Genomic DNA, 14,129 nt, shown 5'->3' with positions numbered 1-14,129 from the left:
TCCATAATACGAGTACTCCAAAACCAAAAGTTCAGGAGAGTTCCAAATCTGAGAAGGAACAGAACCACTGGTGGAGAAAAGCCATAGAATTAGGGGTACCCCGACAGTGGTTACATGGTGTCTCCACTGGCAACATCCGCATGTTAGTTCAATCTCTACATAAAAGAGGTCACTTGGGTGGAGAAAGCCAATCAGTTAAAAAACTACCGCCTCACAAAGAAAGTGCACCCTTTACACCAGAGCACAGTTCCATCGATCTGGAAGAACCCTCAACAAAACCCACCAAACCCCGGGGGTGAGGCAGCGAGCTACCCTGCCTGGTAGGTGTTAACAGTGCCACGTCTCTCCAGTCAACATACTCAACCCCTTACTGCAATCCCTGCTGGAGCCCACAAAATACTAGTAGAATTCCCCAAATGCTAACACTAATGAAATGGCAGAAATTCCTGGTGTAAAGCTCAGCCAAGGTAAAACTAAATTCAAAGGGACTGAAAAAAAAATAAGAAAGCCCCACTGCAAAAATCATACTCTGGTGGCCAGGGGAACAAAAGCTAACTAAAACTGAGGCATTGATTAGTACAGCACATGATGATATTTTAGGCTTTAATGTGCTGTACGGGTAAGCCTGGAAACTCCAGGATGGAGTGGTGTGGAGTTTTGGCTGCAGTAATTGGGAGTGACTAAACATTGATCCTAAGGAAACTGGCACAGCTAAACTGTACTTACTCAACACATCTATTCCTTTACTCTCTTCAAAAGTTACCAACATCCAACAATGCCTGTTGCCAGCAGCTGCTCAGGCAGGGATTGATGGGATGGTAACAGATTTAGAACAGAGACACACTCTCACACATTTAGTTTAAAATTCCCCTGTATGGCCAGAGAAAGAAAAACCAAACAAATGGACAGTGACAACTTACAGTGCACTACAGGCACCTAAATGCTAATTCTGCACCCTTAATTGCCACTGTACCAAGTGTTGTTGAATTAATAACACTGATTCAAGGAGCATCCCATACCTGGATGGTGACACTAGATGTAAAGGATATGTTTTTACAGGATCAAGACAAAGCTCAACTCTTTTTCATGTGGAAAGGAGTAAAATACAGCTTTAAAATATTACCCTATGGTTATGAATAGTCACCTACTATTGCTCACAATGCATTTCCAGACATGCTGTTGCCATTCCCAGTACCACCGGGGTTACAACCTATCAGTACATTGAGGACATACTGATGGGGGGGGGGCAGAAAATACAGAGAATGTTAACACTGTCACGAAAGGACTTCAGGAAAAAATGACAGATTTGGCCCTGGACATTCCCAAATGAAAATGTCAAGGACTGACACAAGAAGTAAGATTCTCAGGACCATGGGGGGGTCAGAGGTGCCATTTCTGTTCCCCTGAGTACTATGAGGCAATTGAGTACCATGGAAGTGCAGCAAATTCTGGGAAATTTGATGTATTGGCAAAACCAAATTCCAGGGTTTTTAATTATCACCCGACCCCTCTATAATTTGCTCAAAAAGGGGAAAGCATGGGAATGAACAGAATAACACGCAAATACAACGGACTTTCTGATAAATGACTTAAAATTATTCCAACAGCTGGGACCCATACATCCAACTGATCCTGTTCATGTGGAGTACAGCTTTAGTGAGCATGGCTCTCATTATAACTTTTGGCAGAGAAACCAGATGGCCCAGAGAGACCATGAGAGTTTTGTTCTAATTCTTTTATTTATATTGAAACAAGACATTCAGTTCTTGAGAAAGGACTGTTGTCTTTGGTACAAGCAGTACAACAGGTACGAAAGAACAAAACAGCGATCATACAAAGACCTTTCCCCCTTTTGGACCTCGTCCATAGGGGTATGATGCCACCTACCGGCATTGACCAGAAACCCACTGTCCCTAAGCAGCATTCCTATTGGGAATCATAGAATAGAATCATAGAATCAACTAGGTTGGGAAAGCCCTTTAAGATCATCAGGTCCAACCATTACCCCAGGACTGCCAAGTCCACCACTAAACCATATAACTAAGGGTTCCATCTATATGGCTACTGAACACTTCCAGGGATGGTGATTCCACCACTTCTCTGGGCAGCCTGTTCCAGTGCTTGATTACCTGATCTGTGCAGAAATTTTTCCTAATATCCAATCTAAACCTCTCCTGGTTCACCTTGAGGTCGTTACCACTTGTCCTATCGCTTGTTACTTGGGAGAAGAGACTAACCCCCACCTCATGTCATGATTTCCTGGCTGCACAATGGTTTACAGCTCCTCCTATTTATTATCCATGCTGCAGGCACTGGCATAGGTGCATTTAGTTGCCCTGTGAATCTGGACTCCAGTGATAGCATGCTACCCTGTGGCTCATTTCTAGTGAGCCTGGTGTCATCCTTTTCCCCTTCAAACCTTGTTTAAAACCCTCTCTATAAGCCCTGCTAGCTCCTGGGCTAGAATTCTTTTCCCCCTCTGGAACAGGTAAAGGAAGTGCACAGGGAGACAACAGTGGGAGAACCCAGAGCAGTTTTACTAGCTGCACAATACATTGCAGATCATATTTACACTGATTTGTAACCCACTTTCAAAGGAGCCACTGATCGGCTAAGCCCCATGGAAGCCAATGACTGGCAGGTAAACAGAGTCCCAATCTGACAAGCTGATAGCTTGAAGCAGTTATTAGGAACAGGAAAAAAGAGCGTGTCATACATTGGCTGGGTTAAAGGATATGATCAAATATAATGACTGCTTAGTTTAACCAGCAGGTGGACAGCTTTACACATCTGTGGCAGATTGATGCTGTTGTCCATGATCAAGACTGGGAGTGCCTGCTCAAATGGTTACATGTTGAACAGGGCCACACTGGATGGGCTGATTTATATCGAGAAGGCATTGCCAGAAGATTGCCTGTATCAGTTAAACTATGTGAGCGAATAGTGACCACCTGTTCACACTGTTGTTTGCAACTTAACAAGGACCATCTGAGCAAGCCACCACCTCTGCATATTTGAGATAAGAAAACATTATGGCACATTGACTGTATCAGTCCATTGTCACTATCAGATATGAAAAAATTTATCCTGGTAGGAGTGGAAGTTATCTCTAGTCTCACCATGGCAACTAAATTTGCATCAGTGAGCAGGGAAATCATGGTAAGAGGCCTCAAACAGTAGTTTGGTACACTCCCCTTTCCGAAAGAAATTCAAAGTGATGATGGGACACACTTTACAGCTACTGCAGTACAAGACTGAGCCAAAGAAGAGGGAATTTGCTGGGTATTTCACATCCCCTATTATCCTCCAAGTCAATGGTATTCTTGAACGTACTAATAGGTTGTTTAAGCAATTTGCTAAAACTCATGAATCTGAGTGTCACCTGTGATTGTCACATGCCTGTCTGCCAACTGTCTATCAACTAAACAACAGACAGAGGAGATAGTTGACCAAAATATAAAGCCTGTTCTGTGTCTATTCACTAACACAATTGCTCCAAAAGTCTCCACTAAATCTAGGGAATACCCTGCTGGGTTTTATGCTGGCCAACCTGTATTAGTGCAAACTGGGACAGTGCCCATGGTACTCATCACTCCCAAGAATCTACATGACTGGGAAGCTAGGAATTGCTCAGGAAATGTACATGGGATCAGTACCTTACGGATTTTACCCTCCTCTTAAGTAACACCCACCGGTTGTATTTTCAACCGAGCATATGGCATCTCTTTTTTCTTGCAGGATCCCTGAATGAACTGCCTATGGATGAAAGGATTAGCCTATGCCAACTTTGAATGTATACACACAAATATGTCATCTGTTTTAGCTGTGGTGCTATTTCTACAGTGCATGGTCAGCTGGAAACCCAAATTTTAAGATGACAGAGAGCAATGATGCACCCATGCTAATATTCCAGGTTCTGGCAATGATGGTTCTTGTAACCTGTGGTCAGAAAACTCTAGAGTGGCCATGTTCCCAAGCCTACGTTTAGTACACTGGGGCTACATTCCAGTAAAACACATTTAAAGTTAGCCACTGTAATTGTGCTTGGACCTGAAGTATACACACAGCATGAGTAGAAGTGAGAGAAACTATACTCTTTTACAGATTGAAATAACTCGCTAAGTACCACTTCTGAAATATTAGCACTCCAAGCAACACCAGACAAAGAAATACAAATAAGGGTGCTGGGCAATCAAGGGATCCGTCCATGAAAAACCCATTGAAATATATCATACTAATTTTTCTAAACCAGATAACAACAAAAAGTCTCACTATGAAATACCAGAATCAGATTGCTGGTGCTACTTTACTTTTACACATACTTGCATTTTGTTCCTGGGGAACATGTAATGTAGAACTATTGTTTGATTTTGTGACTGTCAAACGCAAATAGTGACATTTTTGTGGCCATGTATAGAGATGTACATACTTCCAGATGTGCCTACGCCTGGTCTAAATTCATCTCCAGTAGTTCTACACAATAACATCATCTCTTAGAGGCAGGAATGGATTATGCAAGTGAAAAAAAACACAAAACCCACAAAAAACAAAACCAAAAAATCAACATGAATCATAGAATATTTAGGGTTGGAAAGGACCTTATAATCATCTAGTTCCATGAATGCTGGTATACTTTTAAACTATCCCTTTCAGCACTCACAATGAGTCATTGGACAGACCTCAACTCACATTTGAGCTTGGGTCTTCAAGATTAATATTGAACAACCATATTCACTAACTCAGCCCCCTACCAAACTGTCTCTCACATTTATAATGCTGGTAAAAGATACGAGAAGGTGAAGAACATACCCTACCCACTGAAATTCGTATGCAAATGTTAAAAATTATCCTTAAGAAAATAAACCAGATATTTCTTTGACCTCCCATTTTATTTTAAGTTCACCTTTTACAAAATTTGAAAGAATAACACTTAAACAGTGCTTTTTCAAGATGCATTTTTCTCACAACCTCATGCTATGACTAATATACAACTGGAGTGTAAAGCAGTGTCACCAGGACTACTATAAATCCCTCTGAAGACAAAAAAAAAAAGAAAAACAAAAAACCATGGGGCAAAATTGCAACATTACCCTCCACATGCCAAAAAAGCTGTAAACTAAAAGGAACTGGATAATCGTATATAACACATATACAATGAGCTTCCCCCTGCCCGCCAAAGACGAACAGCACTACTTCAGTAGAGAGAGTGTTTTAAAGGGAGTTGAAAGAAGAGCTGGTAAGGTCAACAGTAAGTACCATTCACTTTAACAGTTATCTTTCCAGCAGTATTGATCCAGTCTGTTCACTACCAAGCACTGACTGTGATCCTGGAAGCAGAGACTTTCTAACTACAACCAAGGAATTAGTTGCCATGGACTTGGCATTCTCCCAAGATTACAAAAAAGGATTTATGTTAATATATACATCGTTACATTCTTAATTTTTCTTACCTGCAATGATTTGTTTGAGGTAAACATGTTGTCCAGTGGGAACACGGAGATGTGTGCTCTCAGGCAACTGTAAGCAGAACAGCTTGGTGTCGTGGGTAACTTCCGCCTTAGAAACCAGCTTACATTTTCTGTAGAACAGTCCTAAAAACATGGTTTCACTTGTTACTTAAATCTCAATCTGTCTTCCTATACTTATGCATCTTTTAGCATGAGATGGAGAAAGGTATGTATTTCACTATAGACAATTATAAAAAGACTATAAACAGATGCTTCTTGTATAATTACTTAAAATTATTTTTCTAATTTTGGACTAAGGACTCATTTATAACCTTACACTGGATTTATAAAAAAACCGCATCTGTGAGCTATCAGCATTGATTGGAAAGCAGTAGAAAACCACCAAATACTAGCAGAAAACATAACCCCTTTTGCTACACTTCATCTGCACTAAATTCACCATATAACTGCAGCATGCATACACATATGCAGACTGAAACCAGCTTGGGTAATGCAAATGACAGAAAGGCTAGGTACAGCACCACAATCCTCAGTAAGAGACTATCCAAACAAAGCATCTTGGAAATTTATTGACTTGACCACCCCAAACTGTTGCACTTTCACTGCTGTTAGCACAATGAGAATTTCTGATACAGCTTTGAAGTTCAGGTACACAATACTAATACTTACAAATAAAATGTGTAAGTATTAAATGCTTACACACAATATAAAATGAAACTAACATCTGTGCCTACATAGGTAACACACTCTTAGCATTATCAATAAGTCTTTTAGACACGAATTGGTGCCTTTTGGCTAGCTAGAAATTATCAATGCCAGTTATATGTTCACAGGCTTACTTAAATCAACTACAAGGTCATATGCACAGCACAGATTTTTGTTGATACAGCTGTTTTGGAGTTGAGGATGTGGGTTTCAAATACAGTGACTTTCAACCTGTGCATCAACTAAATGCCAGGCAAAAGAGTAACTGAAAAAAAAAGAAAGCAAAAATAATAATGAAAAAAATTACTATGAAAGGTCTGCATTTCTACCAAAAGTTTTCAAGAAAATTAGAAAGAAATCAGGCAAAGAACATAGCTAATCAGAATAATTATAAAAAACCCAAACAAACGAACCCTTATATATACCTGTTAGTGATGGAGGAAAAAAAAATACTATGCGGAGAATAGGAGGAATATTTAGCTTTGTTCAAGGACAAAGAGGAAAAGCTATAACAGTTTCACCAATACCTGATGGAAGCTTAATTTGTTTTCTTTATACCTGCAGTTAAGCTCAAAGCAAGATGAGCCATTTAGTCTGCTTCTGCTACTACAGAAGCAATAATCCATCACTTATACTGAAAATTATCTCTGTGGCAAAGCGCTCACTGTAAGGCTGACCAGACCTACACCTGTTTTAACTAAGCAGCCATCCTGAGCTATATAATCTGCATCATTATATCACTTCACAGTCTAAGAGAGGATTTGAAAACATATCAAAATAGAGGGCTATGCCCTGCTGATCAGAGCCAGAGACTGCAGAACATAAGTAGGAATAAAGCAGCAAGGAATAAGTACTAGAAAGAGCAAAGGGCACAGATGCAAAAACAACCACTTGGTAGCTTTTGTTCTGGAAAGAAACATACTTACAAATGTTAATTTAACAAATGACAAATATAGGAAGGTATTCCTCAACTCTATTAATTGACACTGGCCTTTTGCCATTACCACAGTAGGTTAGTATTTGACTAAAATAAATATTTGACTAATAAGTAGCAGTTTTTTGTCTCAGTCTTCACAGGTAACCAGCCACACTGCCCAAACTGCAGAAGGCAAAGGCACGGACTGGTTGCATGGAGAACCGTCTGCTGTAGGAGAAGATCAGGTTTGAGACCATCTAAGCAACCTGAAGGTGCACAAGTCCATGGAACCTGATAAGATGCACCCATGGTTCTGAGGGAACTTACAGATGAAGTTGGTAAGCCATTAACCATCGTATTTGATAAGCTGTCGCAGTCCACTGTTGCATGGACTGGAAAAGGGGAAACAACCCCCGTTTTTGAAAAGTGAACTAAAGGAAGTGCCGGGGAACTACAGGCCAGTCATTCCAATCTCTGTGCCCGGCAAAATCATGCATCGTATCCCACGAAAAACTATGCTAAGACACATGGACAACAAGGAGGTGATTTGCGACAGCAAATATGGCTTCACTAATGGCAAATCATGCCTGGACGAATTTGGTGGGTGGCTTTCTACAATGGGGTTTCAGCATTGGTTGGATAACGGATGAGCAAGTGACATCTATCTGAATTTGTGCAATGTATTTGACACTGTCCTGAGTAAGATCTTTTTTTCTAAACGGGAGAGACGTGGATTTTATTTTTGATGGGGCTTTGAGCAACCTGGTCTAGTGGAAGGTGCCCCTGATCGGGGCAGGGGAGTTGAAACTAGATGAGCTTTAAGGTCCCTTCCAACCCTAACCATTATATCATTCTATAAGAACCCCAACTTTCCTAAAATAACAATTGCCACATAAGGCAATTGACAGCATACTGCAGAAAACTAGATACAAAACTGGAAGTGTAAACTGGAGATGACCAGAAGTGATTCTTCCTGTTCTACCTTTAGAATAGCATTTTTCCTCTAAGTCTTTGCATAATAATAAGCCCTAGTATTTTAGCTCTAACCTGAAATACCAGTGTGAGGACAGTATCACTCTGCCTAAACAGGTCAGGAAGTATAACAGGCTATACAACAGTGGAAGCGGAGCTACCTAAACTTTATGCTTCCAAACCAAGCAGTCTGTTCCCTACAATAATCCTACCATGTTGTGAGAGTCTGATCTATTGTCTTAGAGATGAGATCTATTGTCTCTCTGAGACTGCCCATTGTCTCAAAGATTGGTCTGAGAAACTGAGATGTAAATCCACCTATCTTTTGTCTCAGAGATGGGTGGGAGGAGTTGAGCTAAGACTCTTCCATCCATTGTCTGGGAGAAGGGTGTGAGGAGCTGAACTGGGACTCCACCATCCATTGCCTAAGGGATGAGTGGGAAAGAGCTAAGACTCTTCTGTCCATTTAGAGGACTGGTGTGAGCTATTATCCCAAGAATTACTGCAGACACGTGTGTGTCAAATAGCTGGCTGCAAGACCAGGGAAACTGGTAACGTAATATGCGACATGAAGAGCAGAGGTCCTCCCCCCCAACTCTTTACAAAAGAGGAAAAGGTAATCACCAAGAGAAACATTGCCAAGGAGCCATGGCCATGAGGATTACTCCAGAAGGACACCTTCATGAGGACACTCTCCAACGATGACTACTACAGACCCTGAGGGACACCCTCCATGAGACATCACCATGAGAGCAACTCCACGAGACACATTCCACGGGGTATCTTCAAGAGAGGGATGCCTTCACGAGGATACCCCCACCGACTTTTGGGAGACACTCTGCTCTGATACTGACTACAAACCCTGAAGAACTCCCACCACCAATGACAACAGATCCCTGAACACTGCTGGATTCATAGTGGTGATTCTCTCTCTCTCTCTCTCTCTCTCTCTGCACCCTGAATTCTTACTCCATTTTCTGCCTTTTTTCCAATCTGTCCCATTGCTAACCCCTTTATTACAATCATGTCTCTTTTTTTAATAACTGCCTTTTTGTAATTTGTAATAAATAGTTTGATTACAGTACTTGACCTTATTTGTATCTTAATTTCATTCTTGGGATCATGAAGTGAAACAGGGTCCAGCACTGGGGTTTTCCTCTGATCGGACCCTGACACATGTCATTTGCTATTTTCAATGTAAAATCTGTAACCATTCCTAGTAAATATTTTCACATAAAGCCCTTCAAAATTTGACAGATTCAAATATGAGAATACTTGAGCATGACGCCCGTTTAACCACACTTTCTGCATTGAAGCAATTTCACTGATGTAACATTTCTTCTCCCCTTTTTTTCTCATTTTACTGAAAAATACTCAAGTCACTAGCATCAACAGCTGAGCTACTCATGAAACAGGATGAGATGTAAAGGACAAAGCTGCAACTCAGGAAATTCCTACCAAGAATCACCATGAGGGTGGTGTCATCGAACACTGGGGAAAACACCCGCTGCCCAGACCCTCTGTCCTTGGAGATATTCAGACTTTGACTGGACACCTTCAAGCAGGAGGCTAGACCAGATGACTTCCAAAGGTCACTTTCAACTGCATTTGATTCCACTGTTTCCACTAGTCTATGATTCCACTATTTCTTTACATCTTAATAGCTACAAGAAGAAGTACCTTATTCTTTTGTATTTTTGCCACTGCAATAGTAGATGCTTCTTTGCTTCCTGACTTAAATCACATGCTGGTTCTCTTTTGAATAGGAATGAAATTTATTACTGTAATAAGTGTACATCACTTGTAGATGGCCTAAATCCTGAAGTCAGCCAAAATCCTTCCTCAACAACACCTCTTCTTAAGTGAGTCCTGCCTGACAGAGGACTTATGTAAGTTTAGAGTGAAGTCTTCCTTAAATGCAAGATAAAATATAAATGAAACTCTAGGCACTGCTGCAGCTCAAGTGACCACTGCCATTGCTTCCTTGCTCTTTTACCTCCAACAGCACCACCAAAGGGAACCCCAACTCTGTAAAGCTGGCTGAACTTCATTTTTTACTAGGACTGCAGTTCAAGAACAGACACCAATTGCTGGACTTTAAAAAAACAAAATAAAAGCAGCTTGAGAGGGTCTCAGAAAGCTAGCCCATCCATTCCCCTTCCCCAGTGGAGAAAGGACTGCTTTGAGTATTTCAGTGGCTTCATCTAATGAACTGACATTTTCTAAGTAACTTATCTGTACTGCAGCTCCTTAATGCAGCATTATTATCATTTTGCTGTTCCCAGATATTCTGGATTAAACACACAGCCAAAGAGTTGAAGGCAGCTGGGGATTAGTCAGAGGGCTCCATGATGGTGCAATCAATTGCTGCCTGAAGGAATGGCCATTGCTGTTAATATTTTATTCTTCAATAAGCACAGGATCACAGCCTCCCAGTTCAACCACAACAGAAACAAAGTAATTTTAAACAGAGGAAGGCTTTCAAACAAACAATATCTATTCACAAAATTCTTAAAGGTTAAGAGTTTAAACAAACTGTTCCAGGTCAGCCATGCTTCCAATTGGCTTTATTTTCAAGAGTGTAAATAAACTGTGCTAGAAGGTCAACTGTCTAAATATATATACTTATGCATGGAAATCTACATGCAGGTTACTAAATCTTAGCTGCATATGCAATTTGTGCATGGGCTAAATTAGTATCAAATTCATTACATACCACTACTGCCACAGTAGGTAGCCATAGCATTTTTCTGCATACACTTGCGTACACTCTAGTAGAGTTGTCTACTAGAAATGTGTACCCAGACATGATGCGAAGCCTCTGACATGGAATAGATCTTAACTATTTTCTCACATCTTTTACCTAACATCCTACAAGCTGCTTATTTTGAATGAGCAAACATTTCAGATGTACCAAAAGAACACCTACAGCGCTGAAAAGTATAAGGCAACAAGTCCATTTCATACCAATCTTCACCTTGAACTAAAGAAAAACAGCAGCTCTCCATATATATATAAGTATAAAAATATGATAGAATTGCTGTCAATTCTGCAAACTTAAGACTTATTTGAAAGAATTTGTGAGGTTGGTAATATAGGTCACAATACTGAACAGCTGATACTTTTCCAGATGTTTGGGAGTAGAGAGAAAAGTTAAACTGATTTATCATCTGATTCACCATTTCCCAGCAATTTTCTGACCTTTCCAAACAGACAAATTCCCACATGTAACAAACTAACCTTTACCTTCCCCTTTTTCTTTTTAATTTTCCATACAGAACTTTCATGACAATTCAATCCATCTGATTTTTGAGAACAGACACCTTTCCAGGTCTAAGCAAACTCCTAGTTTAAGTTATCCTCTTTCCTATATTAACTAACATTAGTTCATTATCAGTGGTTCCAATAAAATCTGGAGCTACAAGCACAACAACTGACAACGCAGAAAAGCCTTTCAACACCACCAGCCTCTGGTAGCAAGCTGAAGTAGAACAGTTGCTTTCAGGAACCCATGAAGCCAAGTTAATTGTCACATGCTAAAGACATACAAATATACAAAGTACAAAGCAAAAGGCACTGCTCCCACAATTCTGGAGAATGATGCAAGTACCCAGAAATAAATCCTGATTCTCAAAGTATAGAAAGCAATTAGCGAGGAAGTTAGGTTTGACCAAACTTTCTGCAGACATCAAGTGTATCATAGCTCCTAATCTCTTCTCAGCGACCACTGCTACCAAAACCTTGCTATATAAACCCAATGCAATCACAGGCTAATCACCCTCTAAACTGAATTTTCTCCTCTGCTAGAATCAAGACATACATCACCTTGATACACAGAATCACAGAACAGTTTGGGTTGGAAGGGACCTTCAAAGTTCTAGCTCACCCCCCCTGCAATGAGATACTTTATGGAGAATGTCACCCATTTGCCTACTGGGTTCTTCTTCACGTGCATGCAGTATTTTCTTATTCAGAGCAACAAGTCTTTTGAAGGGACATCAGAAGCAGATCTGTACTCAGCAATGAAGTTTTATGTAAATGGTCAGTGGTGAAAGTCTTGATTATAATTTGGCAGAATTCAGTTTTTTCCACAAAAACAACTAGCACATTGATACACACATAGACAAAGTCAAAAGATCTGTTTTACCAGCCAAAGGTGAACAAAGCTGAAATTCAAGTCTGGGTGGGTTTTGGTGGTTGGTTTGAGTTGCTTTTTTTTATTTTCCAGTTGCAGTCTTTTGAAAATGCAGATCTATGTAACAGTATTACAGTGCTTGCCTGTAACCTCCAAGACTTTGCTGCAATTCCACCTTGACACAGAAGCATGATACACAGTGCTGATCACAACCTATCCCCTCATGAGTGAGCTTCCATACCTTATTTCCCAGAAAAGGAACATACAAGAAAATCATGCCTTAATACCTAGGAGAAAAACTGTCCTCTATCACTGCAGTGTGGGTTTTGTTTGTTTGGTGTTTGTTTAAACGAGAAATTTCTACCTTCCTAATACTGCATTTAAATTTTACAGGATGCTGGCACTACGACCATTAGCTTTTGTTTATGCTTCCCAATGAACAGTTTCATAATAGCTAGCTATGAGTAATGTCACCAACTTCCCTACACTGACAATCTAATTATATTGAATTGTGCTTTCAATTAAATACTGTGGGGTATAAATAATTACTAAGCACTTAATCCTTCTTAAGCAGCAGAAACAGTATTGAATATTCTTCTGAACCTACTGAGAGATCCTAAGATATGGTGTAGTTCCTGAAACTACAGCAATATTTGTTTTAAAATTACCCTCAACTTTGAAGAAATTCCACAATTCTGCTCCTTCCTCTCAGTTAACTAACAGATACACTGGCCAAAATGTTAGTCTAAACTCAGCAGGAACTTGAGACTCCATAGGCAATTTAAGCTGGTAAAGTGATATTCCCAGACGCAGGGGAAAAAGGGGTTATGCTAATTGATTCTTCATAGCAAGTAGTTATCACAGGCTTCAAGTATCATCTCTGCATTGCACCACTGCCTCTGAAGAAGAGCTTCACCTCTTTTTTTTGTAGAATTTAGAGCTGGCCAATGGCAAAATAAAAGTATAGGGGCTTGGGAGGGTTGTGATGGTCACCCCCTCACATCACGAATCACAAACTCATTCAGGAATGCTGTCATGAACAAGTAATAACATAAAATCAAGTAAAGTTTTCAAGTGTCAGTCTTGCCTGGTTTCAGCCCTTCTGCCTGTGCTTTAAAGAAAATGGAAATGTTTGAAATTATCAATAAAAAAGAAAATATTATAGAAAAACCCAAGATAAGAAAAACCCAAGGCATTAAACATCAGTGCTCCCATAAGCACTCACTACTCATAGCCTCAGAATAATCCTGCCACAAAACTGGAAGCGTGGAAATATTCTGAATAAAACTATTATTTCTATTAGAAAGTATCAAAGTATCAGGAACTTTCCAAAAGAACTACAAATACACAAAACCTGAATAAATAAAATCAGATATAACAAGAAAACACTACTTTCGAATCTGTTCCCAGATTTTCAAAAGCAGAAATTATCAGTTAATGTCTTAAAACGAGACTCTAACATTCATCACAAAGAAAAGGCAATGCTGAGAGTAAGCAGTGGAAGATACATAAATCCAAGTGAAAAAAAGAACAGAATATTTAATGCAAGGCATCTGTGCTACCCTATATGTAGTGCTGCACAGAAATACTAGATATTAATCTATAGGTTTAACTAGCCAGTTAAGGCTAGTCTTAGGTCAGTTAAGGTCAGTCTTAAGGCTAGTCTTAAGGCTAAGTCTTGGAAGCAAAGCAGCTCTCACACGGAACTACTTAAACACTGGTACTGCTTCTGCTGCTCACACTCAAATCCTAGTATACCTTGTGCCAGCTGTTCCACCTGCTCTTTCCAGCCATGATAAAACTACTTACCAGGCTGGAAGTCTTTATTTCCAGCATAAAGTTATTTTGCTTCAGAAAAAGCAGTTTTGCATACAAAAATAAAAGCACAGTCAATAAAGATACAGATATTATCTAGAGTTGTTAATTGTTATTT

At 39.9% G+C, this 14,129-nt stretch overlaps 1 protein-coding gene across 3 annotated transcripts in view; it reads right to left on the bottom strand.

Annotated features, from left to right (window-relative positions):
• Nucleotides 1-14,129, bottom strand: part of CYB5R4 (cytochrome b5 reductase 4) — a 40,180-nt gene that overhangs the window by 7,883 nt on the left and 18,168 nt on the right. For all 3 annotated transcript variants that reach the window (XM_013130066.3, XM_034060685.1, XM_034060686.1), the window contains one exon: nt 5,451-5,591. In XM_013130066.3, the coding sequence (XP_012985520.3) occupies nt 5,451-5,591 (141 nt within the window). The remainder of the gene's footprint in view (nt 1-5,450; nt 5,592-14,129) is intronic.

This window comes from Melopsittacus undulatus, chromosome 3, assembly GCF_012275295.1.
Source record: "Melopsittacus undulatus isolate bMelUnd1 chromosome 3, bMelUnd1.mat.Z, whole genome shotgun sequence".
Lineage (NCBI taxonomy): Eukaryota > Metazoa > Chordata > Aves > Psittaciformes > Psittaculidae > Melopsittacus > Melopsittacus undulatus.
This window is presented reverse-complemented; position numbering and strand designations above follow the sequence as displayed.